The sequence below is a fragment of the Trichoderma aggressivum genome (genome assembly GCF_033847375.1).
Source record: "Trichoderma aggressivum f. europaeum strain CBS 100526 chromosome Unknown scaffold_001, whole genome shotgun sequence".
Taxonomy (NCBI): domain Eukaryota; kingdom Fungi; phylum Ascomycota; class Sordariomycetes; order Hypocreales; family Hypocreaceae; genus Trichoderma; species Trichoderma aggressivum.
In genome coordinates, this window is record NW_026946367.1 from 1,734,287 (window position 1) to 1,751,785 (window position 17,499).

The following is a 17,499-nucleotide window of genomic DNA, read 5'->3' on the forward strand; positions in this document are numbered from 1 at the left end:
CACCAGTGGCTGATTGGGTCCAAGAAATACTCCATGTATGCAGACAACTGGACAACAACAAGGATTGAAAATCATCTATTTGCAAATAATCCTTTGATATACCGATTTGGTACAAAATGGCATATAGATCTCGTATACAGGAGCCATTTACCATGCTATGCAAGAATCACAAAGATACCCAACCAAAAGATTTAAAAGCCGATGACATACAAACAAAAGGCGTTCACCCAGGTACCGTTGATTGATACAGGACAACTTTTTGCGACCGGCCAACTAGTTTGAAGCATCTGCAGGCCCTCGCTTTGATGGAATTTCGGAGCCCATCTTGCTAATGCCTCTCGTGTCATGATATCCTTCGTGATCCTGCCGACTTGCAGTTGCTTTGCCTCCACCACCCAAGATCGAACTATGCAATCTGAAATGATCCGACTTACTTGAGGCTTCGCCGCCACCAACACCGCCAGTGGGCAGCTGGACCTGGTCACGCTGAGGATCTCTTTCGGATCCCGAAGGTGCTGCTGAATTGCTTGGGCCGCCGGTCATTCTGTTGCCCCCAACGCCTGCGCTTCCCAACCCGAGTTCACGGATATCTTGAGCCTGGTTTCTCCTTAGCTGCGCATTATTCGCTGCTGATTCGTTTTTCCGTGTGGCATAATAAATGACACTAATCATGCCTACACCGGCGATTGTTGTCATTGCGAGTCTCTGTCTAGACATCTTGTAGTAGTGTGATGGTGATTTTTGCTAGGAGAATGAATAATCGGGAAAATGATGATAAAGAGTCACTTAGATCGCATATTTGTGATTTTAGGAGCATATATAATATGTTATGTTGATCATTATAGAAAGTTCATTAGTCAGAGTGTGATGTAAATAACCGTCCTCGATGACGCATAGGCGAAAATGAAAGTTTGACAGAGAATGAATTATGTTATAGTGATTCACCACTGACGTGAACGATTTCCGGCATTGATTCATCGAAGGGATAAAGCATACAGGCAGCGTTACAGCTATTGATGTCTACTCTACTTTTTCACAGCGTATTGGCCCTTCATCAAAAGCGCTCTAATTGCCACTCCGTGAACATTCTTTCACTTCAATGGCTTGAAAACATTCCCATGCTGAGTATTAAAATAAGTATAGAGCTTTACAGTCGTTAATATATCGTCACTTGCATTTGCTGGTACCGTTACTTGCGAATGTTCTTAAATTAGTACCCATTGAACACCCATTTCGAGAATTACACAAGCTAGGCAACCCCATCCTCAATTGCCTTTAGCTGCTGCCGCCCATACATCTTTTGCTGGGTTTCAAAGATCTCCAGATTCTTGACTATATGCTCTATCCGCCTTCGTTCTTTGTCATCTATCGCCGTATGATCAATAGATGTGTTTCTCTTTCGTCTTCTGCTATTGCGTTTATCTGTCTCCGAAGCTTGTGCGCCACTCTTCTCGTCATTCGCTCTCTGTTCCATTGTAGAAGTATCTGGAGCAGCAGTCTGGGCGATAAACGTATCTAGCCGTGGCGTTGGTGTTGGTGACCACAATGGATTGTTCGGCACATCGTTGTCACAGCTAGGTTGCTCCCAGTACAGGTTCTCTGCCCATTGTTCAGCTTTTATCTTTTTATACAAATCTGCATCTAGCATATATGCTGTTCCCGTACCAAATGAGTAAGGATCGGTTGGCTCAGAGAGCTCGCTCTTTGCAGGCACGCATTGCTGGCCTAGATATGAGTCGACAGGATCTGCCATTCTTCTCTGTTCGCTGTATCTATATCTCTCGCGAGTGTTGAGGTGAGCTGGCATATTTAAGCTGAAATCTGGATTTATCTGCCCAGTGGCCTGCTGAGCATGATTTCCTGTAGCCAGAGGCAGCTCCCAGTCTTCCATTCGTGTTGAGGCAGATTAGGTTTATATGACTTATATAGTTGTGTACCGTTTATTATTTAACACAAGTCTAGGAATTGATACGATGGCGCTCGTAAGCATGAGAGCTGTCGCGTGTTGTTCCTTCTTTTATATATCGGCGTGTCTTCGATCTTCTTGTAATTGGAAGGGTTGCCAATATACTATTAACATGGCGCCCCTGATTCGCGGATCTTACATTCCATACGCCACGCACTCTCGATACGAATGGAGGCGATATTGATGTGTTAGTGTCTTTCGTGTCCGCACGTTCAAACATTCCTTTTGCGTGAGGCTGCATTCTACGAAGAATCTGACGCACTGGCTGCGGCTTTCATCCACCAATCCATCGCATTTATGATACTAACATTTGCTAGCTATAAAGGATCACCCATGAGCCTATGGGTAAATAGTTGAAACATAATATCCCAGATAAATCATTGAGTCCAATAAACACATCAGGCAGAACATTTCAACTCTGAGAGATCATTCTTAAGATTGCCTCTGACAAGAGCGCAAGTGGCGACGGGTTGAGGCGTAGATTTCGTCATGATTGAGCCATGCTAGAAAGCCCCCTGAGCCAATCCGGTCCAGCCATCTGAAGCCACCATTTAACTTATGGCAAAATGTGAGAAATCGATCAGGAGCTGCCTCAAGGAAGGGTGTGGGTGGGTACAGCCTCTTTTCATTAGACTACAAAGGCAGATCAGCTACTCTTTGGTTGCTACCCTTAAGCCCGACAAGCCCGTGAAGGTGAAGCAGTAAATTCCACGCTTTCTGTATCCAAGAGAAAAAAACGTGCACTTGCTGAGGATAAAGGCACTTGGACGGGATTTTTACCGTCGGAATCCATAATATTGGTTAATACTCGAAGAGTGGAACAAAATGTCGAAATGCTGTAATCTCACATGCCAACTATTTTCCTTCATGAAGATCAAATCTTGACGTCACGTTGAGCAATATGAATCTCAACATCTACGCCATACCTACGTATAGCGATGTAAAGCAAAGCATCATGGGGTTGGAAGAGCTCAGACTAATGGAATATTCCCACTCACTTATTACCATTTATTTCCTGAAATGTATCTTTGCGAGATGTAAGCAGGTCTACGGTGAGATGACTGCCCAGTGTGAATCCGCATAACATTCTTTATACATTTTTGTCCCTGGACACAACGAAGCGGTGTTTTATTCATCCGTTATTCTGCAGAATTATATTATACTACTCCAGCGATTCACGGCTGCTTCCCCAATGCTTGCCAGCGCCAACACGTCGTCCATAATCGACCATGAAGATGGTCCTCGAAGCGTGGACAACGATGAGTCATGGATCTTGTTCGTCTCAGGGCCTACTGGATCGGGCAAAAGTTCAGTTGCGAAATTTCTCGCCTCAAAATTAAACGCTCGCTTCTTAGAAGGCGATGATGTGCGTGTTTCATGAATTGACTTTTAAATGACCAGAAACATGAGGCTGACGCCATCAACAGCTCCATCCTAAAGCCAACATCGACAAAATGCATAAAGGAGAAGCTTTGACAGATTCAGATCGCCAGGGGTGGCTTGAGGCAATCAATGAGCAAGCGTCATCATACAACAAGCAGCCGTCCCAGCACCACCACATGATAATCACATGCTCTGCTCTGAAGCGAGCCCACAGGGACGTCCTGAGAGAAAGCTGTCAACGAGCTGGGTATTCGCTCGTACATTTCTTCTTTTTAGACGCGCCCGAGTCTGAGCTGCACCGGAGAACAGAGGCTAGACAAAACCATTTCGCAAAGGCGAATCTTGTTCACAGCCAATTCGATGTGCTAGAGCGCCCGAGGATCGATGAATACGATGCTACGATTATCAGCGTAGTGCCGTCGCTGGATGAAGTGCAGAGTGAAGCACTAAAGGCAGTAACACGACTTTTCAACAAAGAATCATGAGTGCATAGTGTTCTATAGCTCTGACTCTTCTGCAATCACTCATCGCAATGACCAAGCATATTGGCATTTTAATACAGCATCACGATTTATAATGATAGCTACAAGTCCATACAATGACTTTATATACTTCCCAAGCGTTTCTATACCGTCTATAAATGTATCGCATTTTGTTGTGCACTGAAGCGCCCGCACTATGCTGCTCTAGCTGCGCTGTCTTAAATCGAGACGTCTCAGTCTAGTTGTGTAAATGTATGTCTATGTGTAATCTTTGTATTCTGATTTTTTCTTGGATTTTTTGTCAGAATCTGCATAAACAAGGAAACATCGGCTTCCACATACCTAATACCAATCCGAAATCTATTACGGTTCGTTTCCCGGCGTCTTCGCTCGCAGCAGCCTGTAGGAGATGTCAAGTTGTAACCCTCAGTTGCAGCTGTCTAAATCGCATCAATGCTGCCATGTCGTCAAGGAAGCATTCGTAGTTGACTTCATGTTGTTGTAGATCGATCAATAATCATGAAGGGGGGGCGGGGGTAGCAGTACAGTGAAAGCCCCCAGTTCCTTACTTCGATCTGGGGTTGTAATGAGCCTTATATACATTTTGACGGTCAAAGTAGAAAGTCAAAGTAGAAAACTAGATGCCTTCAGCGAAAATGCACTTGTTCTAGTGTGTCTAGCTAAATAAAATAGTAATTTCATTATTTCTTGGAAATGACGACGGCATTCTTGAGACAATTGTTCACTTATACGTGATATTCCTCATCGCTATACCACCAACAGTGGGAGTGGTTCAGGTCAACACTCTCCCAGTCATAGTCAACTTAATGACATCAAACATAGATAAGACTTTATTTGTCCCTTGGTTGAATAATTCAACGTACTGATCATGTTCGCCACCCATTATGTCATTTCGGTTGGTTAGACTACAGAGCAGGATTATGGACTCTGTTTCAACACCGTCGGACAGTTTAATATTACAACGTCCGTGTTATCAAATACAACCAACAATTCCAAGTATTCGCCAAGTTCAAATTTCTCATCTTCCCGTCATCACTTCTGGTTATAACTCGGCGGCGTTTTATTCCCCCTCTCCCTCCAAGCATGCCAACACGAATCAGCATCTCCATGAATCTTCGGAGAAGCAATACTCTTCCTCGCCTCCCTCTTTTCCCTATAATTTGTCCCAAACCTCTCGTCCCGCTCCTCCACCCTCCCAAAGTCCAAATGCCCATCACTCGTATAACTCATCATGAGCTGCGGCTCCCCCAGCGGAAGCTCATCCCCCCTATCCGTCTGCCACAGATGGTACGCTTTCCCGTACAGCGTGATGATCTTTTCCATCTCCCGCTTCTCTGCTAATTCCCACGCTGCTTTCGGCACCATGCGGTTAGGCATCACCAGCATTCCCGATTTCACCTCGTATACGTGGGAATGCCATAGACGGCGCTCATCAGCGGGTAGAGATTCATAACGGTTTGCTGTGATCATGTACTCTATGCCTATGATCCGTGCGTTGGGTTCTGGAGAGTCGTATAATATACATTGACGAACCTCATCATCTATCATCAGTCAGTATGAGTACATGTATCCTTATCTCATCAATTAATATCCACGAGGTTACTACGCACCCAACTGGCTGCAATAGTGATTCGTTTCGACAGACCGCATAGGGTCATTTGCATAAGCGTGGAAGGCGTTAAGATGTGCACATATTTGCTTAACCGGCTTAAAGTCCTATTTCTCTAGTCAAAACATCATTCACGCAAAAATGTCATTGAATTCACCTGTGTAAAGGATGCCGCACTCGAAAGCACAGTGTCTTCTTTAGGCAAAAGATCACCCGGAGCTTTGTCGTGTGCTTCCGAACCCATTTTCGGTGTCGAGTCCAATAGAATGCCGAGCTGTGATTATGGAATGCAAAAGGTTGATTCAACCCAACCTGCTAGTGCAATTGGGAACTGAATCTTGTCTATATATACAGATCACTGAAAAAAGCTGGAGGAAGGGCGTTCATGACGTTGACGAACCATCATCCATATTTATAGTCCGCGATTTAGCGCATGGTGATATCACACCACGTCCGTCGTTCCACAGCTCGTCGTTCCACATCTTACAAAATGTACGCACTGTATGTTTGTATCATTGCCTTTTATAGTTACCTCGCAAATTAAGCACTAAAGCGGCTCAATCTGTCGAATATCATAACCTAAGATATGGCCGCCGATCTGATGAAGCAAAAACAGTGACCCGCAAGATCAGCATATCGAATGGGACCATCAACATCATGTACGATGTAACTACAGATACTGCCATGAACAGCAACCATCACAATTAAGACTAAACATTGTAATATCTCACACAATAATACAATCCTTCAAGTGTCCTTTAAATCACCATCATCTGCAATCTCACATATATATATCGACCATATATATATATACAAACACAACGCTCCGCCAATCCAACCTCTCTCATACGCCATTAAACAAACAATCAACAAGTAAAAGATTAAGAAAAAAAGAATGAAACGCTAATCCCACCCATCTTCTTCCCTCCCCTCCTTTTTCTGTAACCCATAGAATTTTCGCCCCGGCCCTCCGGTTTGATATGCTCCAACACCAGTTTTGTGTTTTGACAGAATAAAACAGTAAAAAGCAAATCCATAACAGAAGAGTGCTGCAAACAATATGTAGACAATAGGTGTGTTCTCCCCATATATCGAGTATATGTACGTATACCCCAGAAGCATAGGTAGCGGCGTGGCCATTGGTATTAAAATTACAACTGTAACATGCTTTGGGTAAAGCAAAAAGGTAAGACAGTAGACAGGGCGTACAGATATAACCCTAAAGCCGTTCAACCAGTCGTCTTGGATCGTGACTGAGACCAGCTTAGCCTCTTATTTCTCAGTGCTTCATGATGCATGTGTTCCGACGTTGGAGAAGCAGCAGCCTCTTCCTCATTCATTTCCTCAGGCTCGTCAGTCTGCACTGCAGCAGGTTCTCGGTGGCTCATCCTCTGCGTAAAAGCGGTAAGCTTGTCCCTCAGACCAAACCCTCCGCTGCTAACACTGGTGGGCCCAGGATTCTTTTTGCGGTCAGTCATATCGACATGTCCAGCGCTGGTAGAGGGTCTTGATTCGCTGCCGCCGGACAAGGTCCTCATAGCATGGCGATGGGATCCTACTCCCTGGCTGGAGGACGGCCTGAGAAGCTCAATGGCCAGGCTGCTGTGGCCATCACCCCTGCCGGTAGCGTCTACCGGCGTTGGGGGCGTCATTGTCAGGTACGATGGGACCTGGGGAATATTTTGAGCAGAGGCACTTGTCAAATGAGACCTACTGCTGGTGATGCTGCTGCTGCGACTTGCAGATCGCGGAGCCGGAATGCCACTGCGAATGCTGCTGCGAGTAGACCGCGGAGGCGAACGTGAGTAGTCTATCGGCGACGTACCGTACATACTTGCCGAGTCATCGCTATCGTGAATGCTGGGTGTGTAATTCTGCGACAGGCTAGAAGACATTGGTGAAATGAGAGCAGAGCTGCTTGCAAGTTCTCTTAGCCTATTCCGCTGCTCTGCGTTGGGCTTGTGCTTTGAGAACTTGTTTCCAATAATAGCACCGGTATGTGAAATCAGAGCTCTCACGACGGCCTTCTTCAGCGCCAAAGCGAGATCCAAGTTTGACCAAGTCTTGTTCTGCCACTCAATGAGAGGCAGGCGGAACACAAAGTTGTGAACGTCTTCAAAGTTGCGTTGGTCTTTGCCCTTGTAGCTGAGACACAGCACAACGGACGGTATCTTGATATGCGCAAACGTTATGTAGTTGTTGGCTCGCTCAATCATCTTGGTGAGATCATCAGACATTTGCTTGTCGTCGGTGTTATGCCTGCTTCGTAAGCCGAAGCGTGTAGACTTCTTTGAATCCGAATCCCGGCTGTCTCTGGAAGAAAATCCAGTTGAAGACCGACCAACAACACCGGGTCGTGGAGTCGCCGTCAATGGTCGCAAAGACTCAATCGAAGACTTCTTGCCCAGTGTTCGTGAAGTGCCTGAACGGAAAAGTCTGAAATGGCCGCCGCCCTCGCCGTTGTTAACGCCCAGGGTCTTCTTCGAAGTTCTTTCCTCTGCGACGCCGGATGATAGTGTCGGCTTAAGACGCAGCTCGAGCGAACCCGGACGGGTTGAGAATGAAGTATCCAAGCTTGGCGTACCGGTCCTGCTGATTGTGCTCTTGGGGGACGCGTTTCCTTCTTCATCCGCCTCATTCGAATCGCGTCGAACCACAATGGAAGGATTCGTCTTGGACTCATCTTCTGCCTGCTCCATATCCATACCGGGGAAGATATATTCGAACAAGCGTTTACCGACTTCGCGTTCCAGTTGAATCTTGATGGGAAATAACTCTATCTCGAACTGGTCCATAACGGGGATACCTGCTATGGCCTCTAACATGTACCAGTAGACCCGAATCATGTCGGAATCGCCGTCGCCGTACCGAGTACCTGGCCTCTCGCCTTCGTGATATGGAGTTATTATCTCCGGGTATGTCGCGTCCGGCAAAAGGTTCAGGCCAAGCAGCTTTCCAACGCGAACCAGATTCATATGGGAGCCATCCGAGTGATCGGTGCGGTCGTACTCTAAATTCTTAAGTTGAAGTTCAACCAGCGGCTCATTCGAATCCTGCATGAGGTGCCAGACAATGTCTCTCACAGAGATGCTCCATTTCAACAGCGCGTCAGAGCGTGTATTGTTCTTTTCGAGTCGTCTCTGCGAACTCATGATGGCCTTCATCATGAAGAAAAGTTCATCCTCAGAAGCGGCCAGGTCACGCTCCAGGGCCAAGCGATCTTCCCACCCCTTCTTGTCCAAATGCAGGGAGTAAATCTGGAAATGCGATTTGATTTCCTCCATCTGCCTGATGCGGTCCTGCAGTTTCATCACCATCTCTGGAATACCGCTCAGGTCACTAAAGTCAGACCCGAGTATAATCTTCTCCAAGCGCTCATTCCTCGTCTTTTCGAGGGGCTCGCTGTACATGAGCAGATCAAGCACGATGACATACACCGCGTAATACTGCGATGAGTTACAGAGAGCGCGAGCTTGCGGGAATTCCACCCAGAGGTTATCCACACGTTTCTCCGTGGGCTCTTCGGCGGTTTCGTCTGTGTTTTCACCACCAACTTCGTCGTTATACTTGAGACGCAGATTGTTGTACTTGTCATACCGAAGCATGGCTGAAGTTTTCTGCACAACACGCTTGAAGCCGAATGGGTCGGTGCGGAAGTCAAACATGACCTCCATAGGCACCCATGGCGGCCACGAGGAACCCGTGGGCGTGCCATACTTGCTGCCCGCATACATGGATACCAGGTTGGTGAGGAACCATTTCTGATGCGTGACGAAGAACTGAGTGCTGTCCATGTTGACCAGGAATCGGCGTTGAACAAGGCCGCTGACTTGGTCCGCAATTCGCGACTTGTCCATGACTTCCACCACTTTCAGTTCCATTCCTTTTGAAGTAACCAAAACAACGTGCTTCTTGTTCTTTTCGCTCTGTAGCTGAATTTGCGGCGCGATAAGCCGCACATGATAACTGCATTGCGGGTTGAATTCGTCTGATATACCACTCTCCAAATCTTCAAGGGAGCCTTCCACAACGCCATTGGCATTGAGAGCAAAGCCTGTGCTCGTCGAGAATTTCCGCCCATCCGCCAAGATGCCTTTAATTCGGTCTTCGAGGTCTGTTGCGGCGTCTTTTTCATGAGTTGGAGTATCTGGAGACGTGGGAGTCCCGTTGGCAGCCGATGCCGGCTCTGAGTTCATGTCTTTCCCCATCCTAGCCTTTGTCTGCTCGTCTACCATGTCCAGAATGAATTTCACTGCTGGTCTGGATAGGTAGTATATAAAGCCACGTCGTTGGCTACTCTGGTGGACATATCGCAGCACAATGTTACGCAACAGGTTGTTCCATTTCAGCTGCATATTGTGAATCACGAAGCGGTTCTCAAACTCGCTTTCAAACTCAGCATTGGAGGGTATGGAGGGCATGTCCATGTGATCACTCGGTGAATCCACGGAGCCTTCAGATCGATGCGTGCTGGCCGCTCCGCTTGACGCATGGCCGTTGGTCGATGCTCCGGCGTTCATTCGCTCCAGCATAGTCTCAAGGAATGCCCTCTTGTCCCGAAGTACATTGGAATGCTGACGAAGGGTATCAAAGTCTTCCAGAATCTCGTGGTCCTTGGAATCAGTACGTATCACTTTCAACTCAGCCTCGCCCACATGCCGGATGTGTGCCCGGATCTGTTCATCAAGTTGAGCTAGACGCTCTTTGATTAGATGCGCCTGTACACTCTTTGGGTCGTTTTCTTCACTCATGGTACAAAAATGTGTGGGCTCGTTTCCAAATGGGCTTGTTCTCGTAGGATCTCCGGCAATTATACCCCCAATGTCGGTTTGACGGAAGTAAGTTAATCGAGGGATATAAGCAAGAGGCAGAATCTGGGTCTCTGGATGAGCTTCGGTGGGTAGAATCCAATCCAACTCGACAAAATCGTCCATATCGATCCAGCTATAATCTCCGTCGGGGATTGTGAAGCGAGATACATCCGGCTTCTCATCCTGATCGAGGGTGAGATGTGAAATTGATCCCTTCTTGATGGCCTCCGTCGTGGTGCCATACAAACTGGCAGAGACGGCTCGAATATCCGCGCACGCCAAGTCCAAGTGTGCTGCATGGAGCTTGATTCCAGTGATTCGACTGGGCGAATTCTTGGTCTTGGCAATGGTGTCGAACTCTTCTCGACGCTGATGAAGATCAAGCATGAAGCTATCAAACCGAACTTTCAGGCCAGTTGCAGAAACGGCGTTCTCGGAGTAGTCCTCGGCATCTTTGTGCTTGTAAATGTGACTCAGGAACAGCGGAGCAAACAGGAGGTTGTACTTGACAGTCGCCAAGTGTCTCCCGAATTTCTTGCTATTCTTTTCTCTCCCAGGGAATAGGCTACCCTGCCGAATAGGAAGCGACATGGGTCCGCTGAAGAGTCCCCACCAAGCGAAGAAGTGCGTGAAGAAGCGAGGAGTAAGATGGATCGTGTTGTAACTCCGCGAGGGTTCAAGGCTCTGCGACATCCATTCGCGATCAGCCGGTGCACGCACCGCAATTGACAAGTGAATGTGACGGCTCCTGAACCCGCGCATAGCATCATAAGGGCATCCATTCTCATCGGGCTCAGCAAAGAGCGGGTTCTTGAGAACAACCTCGTAGTGAGGTTTGAAGTCAAAACTTCGTCTGCCGTCCTCAATTGCACGCTCAAATACGAGGCCAGCGAGCCATTGCACTCTGCCGGACAGCTTCATGACGACTTTCTTAAACTGAGCCGGACCGCATCTTAAATGGTCATCCGCAAGTCGACTACTATCATCATCTCGAAGTCGGGCAGCTTCCCGCACCTGCATGCTGTAGTCCGGAATGGCAAGAATGTATTCGCCACTATCCACAGTCATGAATCTCTTGGGGTTATCCTCTGCATTGATATTCCATTTAATGTCGTTTCGCCAGCACATGATGAAGCCCGCACCATGCCCAGTTACCTGGTATGGATCGCGTGTGCCCTTCATGGCAAAATGCATATCGCCGTCCTCTTTCCAGGCAACATGGATGCGCGAATGGAAGTTGAGTCGAAGTTTATCCCAAAACCCAACTCGTTCAGACGGATCGATCTGCGGCTTGGTAAATGATTCAACGACCATCATCATGTCCTGAATTGCTGGTTGGTAGCAGGGACCCCATGTAATCCTCGTGGGAAGAGCTGTGTTGATGTCCATGTAGACATCCGAGAAAGATTTGACAGGGCCAATGGTTCGCCTCACTTCAATCGCAAAGCATCCCTCTTTAGATGCACCCGGATCCGAGCTCTTGGGGGGGATGATGTTCACGGGAACTCGCCGTGAGGACTCCAGTCCTCTAAACTCCTCGGCCAAAACAAAGTTCGTTCTCAAAGAGACAGCTTGCAGTCTAGAAGACTGCCCAGCTTTCAGCCCCGGGATGTGTAGCAGTGGCAGAGGGTAGTCGCGTAGCGAGCAGCGGGCTTCACCCATATCGACGGAGATATGCATCGGCACCAAGAGGCTGTATTGCATATCTTTGGGCATTCCTTTGCCGACTTTGTAAATGAAGTCGGGGAGATCTTCAAGGGGGAACGTTGGCTTGTCAACGGCAATGTGGAGATTGGAAATGTAAGTGGCCATCAACGCCGGTCTGGGAGCAACCTCCAAGATGTTTTCCGTCTCTTCAACGTCGCTCGGCATCTCGTTCTGTCCCCAGAATAGGCCGCGCAACTCTTTGACACCATCTCGAGATACCTGATAAGCCCGATCAATCCTCTTTTTCCATGACTGAGCATTGAACATGTCCAGATGGAGGCGCGCTTCCTCTACTGAAACTTTTGCATTTCCGTTGATGCCCAGGGTTTCGCTTTCAGGGTTATATCTCGGCATGGCGCTGTGTCGACCCTCGCGACCCCGTTCGTCTTGCTTCGTGGCATCGGAGCTTCGGCTACGGAACCACGCAGATGAGGAGTTTTCTGTCCTCCCACGAGGAAAAGCAGATCGAGAACGATTCTTGCCATTAATCCCCCGCTTCAGTTCCTCTTCCCGCACCCGATTTAGCTTGATGCGGAATGCCTCTTCCCTGGTAGCCCTCTGTATCTGCTCCATACGCCCTGCCCGATAAATCATGCCCAGCTTCCATTCGAATGCGCCATCCTCCATCTCGAAAAGGAAGTTTCGTGATCGAATGGATATTTTCGGAACAGTTTTGGGACCTTCAGGCTTCTTCTCCAAGATGTACTCGTTCGTTCCCGTTTTGAAGCGGTGCTGCAGCTGCTGCACTGCTTTAATCGTGTTGATAATGTTATCGGTAATACGGTGAACAACGACCTCGTGCGGAATGCCGATCCGGATCGCTTCAGCAGATACGTCGATAAGCTTCTCTTCCTTGTAGTCTCCCTGGTTCGACTTGTGCTTGGACTCTCGCAGGTCAAGGCGTCCATTTTTTATGCTAACCATTCGCGACCATATATTGCGCATGCGTGGAGATGCAACGTACAGGCGTATTAGCTTAGACGACAGATACGGCGTAGACCACCTCTGACGCCCGGCATCCACACTATAGATGTGAAGCATTATCATGGGGTCATGTGGTAACTCCGCCTTCACCTGAATCAAAGCTACTTTCACGTCAATGACTACGGAGTCTGTGATTGTAGAGGCCGAATCTGCAGAAGAGAATCCAGAGGTGGTGGGAGGGACTAGAAGATCCGACTTTGGTGGACCTTGCTGTGAAGCCCTTGGCGCGTCACCAGTGGTTCTCATGAAGGCCTGTCTCACAGTCTTCATAGCAACACCTACAGCGTAGTGTCGGTAGAGTGAATACTGAACCATGATGGAACGAATCGAGGACTGGATATGAAACAGCGGGCCATGATTATCGCTTGACGCAGAGAGTGAAAATTCAAGGCGAGGCACGTTGATGAAAGGCTCCAGCTCAAGCTGCTCAGCGGTTTCGATGATTTGAGCCTCAATACCTCTGGCATTGAACACCAGACGACTACCATCGCCGATATTCTGGGGCTTCTTTCTCGACCTTGTCGGACTCGTAGAGGCGAAATCAGAGTCTGACTGAGTGAGGGATCGGCTGTGAGTTCGTCTCCTGAGCATCCGTCTCTGCAAGCCGTCCAGTCTTTGAGCACGATACTCGGCCGACATGCCGTCAAGATGCAGGGATATGCCTTTACTATCATCGGATATTTGTTCGTCTACACCGGCAATCTCAATGTTGACATCATTTGCCGTGATTTGATAACGGAAAAGCCATTCAGGGACCGATCTTAGGAAGTTGGGATGCCTTCTTGACTTGGGCTTGGCTCGCTTTGTTGGCTCGACATCGGTACGTAGCTGGCGGACAATCTGACGAACGCCATCTGTGATTTCCGGCCGTACCATGCTGACTGAGAAGGACTGAATGTTGCTCGTGGCATCGACAGAAACTTCGGGGTTGGCTGCCAAGTGGACCTTGAGGTCGAAAGATTCAGTTGTTATCAAGTCAAACCTCTCGCCAGATACAGCTTGATAGTATAGGTGGTGGGATTGCAGCCGCATTGCTCCATCCAGAGAGTAGTGCAAGTCTTCAAGCGGTGAATGAGATGATTCAGCGTCAAGAGCAACAGATGAGATTGATGAAATGATGAGACCGTAATCATCTGGGTCCTCTGTCTTGCCGAGAGGCTTGAGCTTGATGCGGAGAACAGGCTCGTGCATAGTAAACTTAATACTCGCCTTGGGAAGCAGTCGGGAAAGGAGATATTCCTGCTGCTGCCTTTGTTCCGTCTTTGGAGGCTTTGGTCTAGATCGCATCATTGCTATCAAGAGGGGCAGGTGTCTTGGATCAAGATCGATAGATGGGGAGGTGACGACAGAGTTGGCGAACAAGATATTGGCATTCTTGTCTTCAAAGCTATCCACCTGAGAAAACTGGATGGTCTTGGAAGGCAAGGTGGTTCTGACCGTCGTGGTAGCCATGGGGATGTACACAATCCGCTGCGGTTTACCGAGGCCATCGTCCATGCCGACCGAGATGGAGAGGGCAGCCACCAGCGCTTCGTGGGCGATGTCCGTGGACGGGAAGTACATGCGATGTGCGGGCGATTTTGGATCTAGGCGATGCAGGTCGATGCCAACTTCCTTCATGGAAGCAGTGAGGTGCACGGGTTTCGCACAAGGGTTGACAGACTCAACCTTTTTGACGAGGCCGACAAAGCTAACGGCAAACTGAACTTCTTTGATGCCTCGCAAGATGGAGCTGAAGAATTGCTTGGAGTCTGAAACAGTCTTCATCAAGTGCTCATTCGCGCTGCTGGGAGTTCCATCTTGCACTTTGCTAACAAAGATGTCCACGGGGTCATCCAAGCTGGCAACCTTTGTCTTCTTGCGAGACAGCTTGAACTTGGTTGCACAGTGGTGCAACTCGTCGTACGGAATCTGGACCCTGCCGAGCTTCAAGGCAACGGTCGCATCTCGGAGGCCCTCCTGTGACGGATACAGGTACCCGTGCACGTTTAGCAATGCATGGTCGAGGATCTGGAGGGATTCCTTGCCATCCACGGCGAAAAAGACACTCCGGACGGTCAATATCCATTCGGCCTCAGCGTTTTCCATTGAAGAATCGGATCGGTGGAAGAAGAATCGAGCTCGATCAGCCATTTTGTGTCTCGTATCCACGGCAAGCGTCAAGCTTCCAACCTGAAGGCTGCCCACATCGACCACGTTGATGACCGAGTTGGTCACGACGACATCCACCAAGCGCAGCCATTTCACGCTGTGGTGCAACTTTTTCACCTTCTCTTTGAGCTTTTGGAGGCGTGACCACGTCTCGGCCTCGGATCTAGATTCGGTTTGATCTGGAGGAGGCAGGTCCAGTAGCGGGTCTATTTCCTCCTCCTCCGCATTATCAGTCTTTCGATCCACACTTTGTGGTGTCTCGTCCGTGGCAGGCTTCCGCTCTTCGAGTTTCTTAATATCGGCGGTCACGGTCAGGTCGCTGAGAACTATGCTCAACCACGTGGGTTGCGCAAAAGTCGGACGATGAATGTTTAGGCCCAGGCCGCGAATCTCGATCTTGATGCCATCTCTGGGTGAGTAGGCAAGGCGCCGGAGGGAGAAGTAGCCTATCCGCTGGATGGAGATGCCGGTGACGATTCGAAGAACAGCGAAGAGGACGAAGGAGGAGAGGTAGAGGAGGACGAAGATACCGAGGGCGAAGGTCGGACTGAGAAGCGCCATGTTTGCAGCGGCGCGCAATCAATTACCTAGCTGACGGGGGGAGGTTAGACGGTGTGCCACGAGCACGAGGCGGGCAAGCTCCAATCAATGGCGGCGTACTTACAGGACGCCGGTAGCAGAGAGACCATTCTCTCGCAGAGCAAACAGGCAATCAATGGGAACAAAGAGAAGAGAAACGCGACATGACAGTGGGAAGAAAAAGAAGGAAAATGGAAGCTGGGAGATTCGACGAGGGAGGGGCCCCGAACCGGGCCAGGTAGGGGGGCCTGAACTATCGGGACGCCGGAACAGCTCCTGTGATGCGCCTGGGGTCGAGCAGCAGGGCTTCCCGGGCCGGCTGGGAAGATCGGAGCGAGGCGCGCCGCAAGAACTCCGGATGGTCGCACGAAGAGTGAGGACGGAGGTTTTTGCGAGACGCAAGTACTCGTACCCAAGTATGGAGGAGCTGCAAGCTGGCTGGTATGAGTACAGTAGGTAGAGGGTGGAAGCTGGAGGTGAATGGAGGTCAGCAGAGGCAGCGGAGCCGATGCGGCAGATGGGCGTGCAGGTGGCAGTGGAGGTACCGAGTACTTGGCGGCCGAGTCTGGCGTGTCTGGCGTCAACGGAATCCCAAGGTCGGTACACCGGGTGTGTCTGGGTCCAGGCTGGCTGGAATGGTGGAAAAGGGGGAGTAGGGAATTAGGAATAGGGAATAGGGAATAGGGAATAGGGACCGTCGGGGGATGCAAATTTTCTGAGGAATCCAGAAGCCACCGTGTTCCGTAAAAGGCCCTGCGCAGGCCCCGTATTCGAGATTACGGCTGCGCCATCAGTTGTTCAATCGTGTGCCGACTTGCTGGATGCAGTGCAGTTGGAGTCCCTATCGCGCACACAGACTTTACAGACTTGGAGCCAAAAAGCGAGCGTGGGATTGGTGCCGGGTACTTCGCACGCAGGTGCCCTGTACCTTGGTATCTAAGGTACTCCCGCATTGGGTACTTTGGGGCTAGCTGGGAACATGTTCCGGCTGCCGTGACCTTTTATCGCGATGCCACGCCTCTAAACCCAGCACGGCCGCTAACAACGGAGCTCTAGTGTAGAGTAGAGCACCCGACGAGACGGGATGTTAGACGACGAAGCTCACCGTTTAAAAATAGCCTAAACAGCAAGGAGTGGCTACTATTGATATTTGATATCACTACGTGTTGTCAATAGAGGTAGGTAGCTACTATATGTAGCAGCAGCAATTGATGTGCAGTATCAACATCCAGCAGGACAGTTAGATACCGTATATGCTACATTCTTTGAAGGAGACGAGACTGTTTTCTCGACAGCAGAGAGATGAAAGGCAGCAGCAGAGTCGTCGTAAGTCACGGTTTTGAGAGTCTCCCCAAGTCTAGAGTAGCAGCGGAGTTAACGATAAGGAGCACCCCCCGTTTAGATCTCCATACATTTGAACGCATCATACGCACGCGGTACGTTATGCCCATGTACACACTAGCCATCCATCACTCGAGTCTTATTAATGCTCCAGCTCCTAAAAGGAGGCCTCAATACATTACGAATACTAAAAGACGCGTCAACTCAACCGATGGTTATATTAGCAATTAAATACACTCCTTCGGAACCTTACTGTAATTCTCGCCTTCCTCGCCTATCCTCGCGTCGACCTGTCAATCTCTCTTGGGATATTCCAGCTGCTCCCACTCTGGACTAATCAAGATTCGCAGTGTAGCAGCCGCAATGAGCCGCTACGAGATTGCAAACGGTGCTAGCGGTGCTAAGGCCTCACGGACCACTTCGGCCAGGATTTACAAGGAATCTCCCAGATGTTTTTTTTGGCAG

General features: G+C 49.1%; 6 protein-coding genes across 6 annotated transcripts; 2 read left to right on the forward strand and 4 right to left on the reverse strand.

The window, feature by feature from the left end:
* Nucleotides 1-273: 273 nt before the first annotated feature.
* On the reverse strand, nt 274-717 carry Triagg1_494 (uncharacterized protein; the record flags this gene model as incomplete). Its single annotated transcript, XM_062899942.1, has 1 exon — nt 274-717. The coding sequence occupies one exon, from the start codon at nt 715-717 to the stop codon at nt 274-276; it is 444 nt and encodes a 147-aa protein (XP_062760844.1).
* A 532-nt stretch (nt 718-1,249) lies between these two features.
* Nucleotides 1,250-1,891, reverse strand: Triagg1_495 (uncharacterized protein; the record flags this gene model as incomplete). Its single annotated transcript, XM_062899953.1, has 1 exon — nt 1,250-1,891. The coding sequence occupies one exon, from the start codon at nt 1,889-1,891 to the stop codon at nt 1,250-1,252; it is 642 nt and encodes a 213-aa protein (XP_062760845.1).
* A 1,267-nt stretch (nt 1,892-3,158) lies between these two features.
* Triagg1_496 (uncharacterized protein) lies at nt 3,159-3,834 on the forward strand (the record flags this gene model as incomplete). Its single annotated transcript, XM_062899964.1, has 2 exons — nt 3,159-3,332; nt 3,394-3,834. 2 exons carry the CDS (start codon nt 3,159-3,161, stop codon nt 3,832-3,834), a joined length of 615 nt encoding a protein of 204 aa, XP_062760846.1.
* Nucleotides 3,835-4,884: 1,050 nt separating this feature from the next.
* On the reverse strand, nt 4,885-5,705 carry Triagg1_497 (uncharacterized protein; the record flags this gene model as incomplete). Its single annotated transcript, XM_062899975.1, has 3 exons — nt 4,885-5,393; nt 5,463-5,568; nt 5,619-5,705. 3 exons carry the CDS (start codon nt 5,703-5,705, stop codon nt 4,885-4,887), a joined length of 702 nt encoding a protein of 233 aa, XP_062760847.1.
* A 985-nt stretch (nt 5,706-6,690) lies between these two features.
* Triagg1_498 (uncharacterized protein) lies at nt 6,691-15,675 on the reverse strand (the record flags this gene model as incomplete). The annotated part of the gene is made up of 1 exon (XM_062899986.1): nt 6,691-15,675. The coding sequence occupies one exon, from the start codon at nt 15,673-15,675 to the stop codon at nt 6,691-6,693; it is 8,985 nt and encodes a 2,994-aa protein (XP_062760848.1).
* Nucleotides 15,676-15,829: 154 nt separating this feature from the next.
* Triagg1_499 (uncharacterized protein) lies at nt 15,830-16,749 on the forward strand (the record flags this gene model as incomplete). The annotated part of the gene is made up of 2 exons (XM_062899997.1): nt 15,830-16,145; nt 16,526-16,749. 2 exons carry the CDS (start codon nt 15,830-15,832, stop codon nt 16,747-16,749), a joined length of 540 nt encoding a protein of 179 aa, XP_062760849.1.
* Between the last annotated feature and the right edge of the window lie 750 nt (nt 16,750-17,499).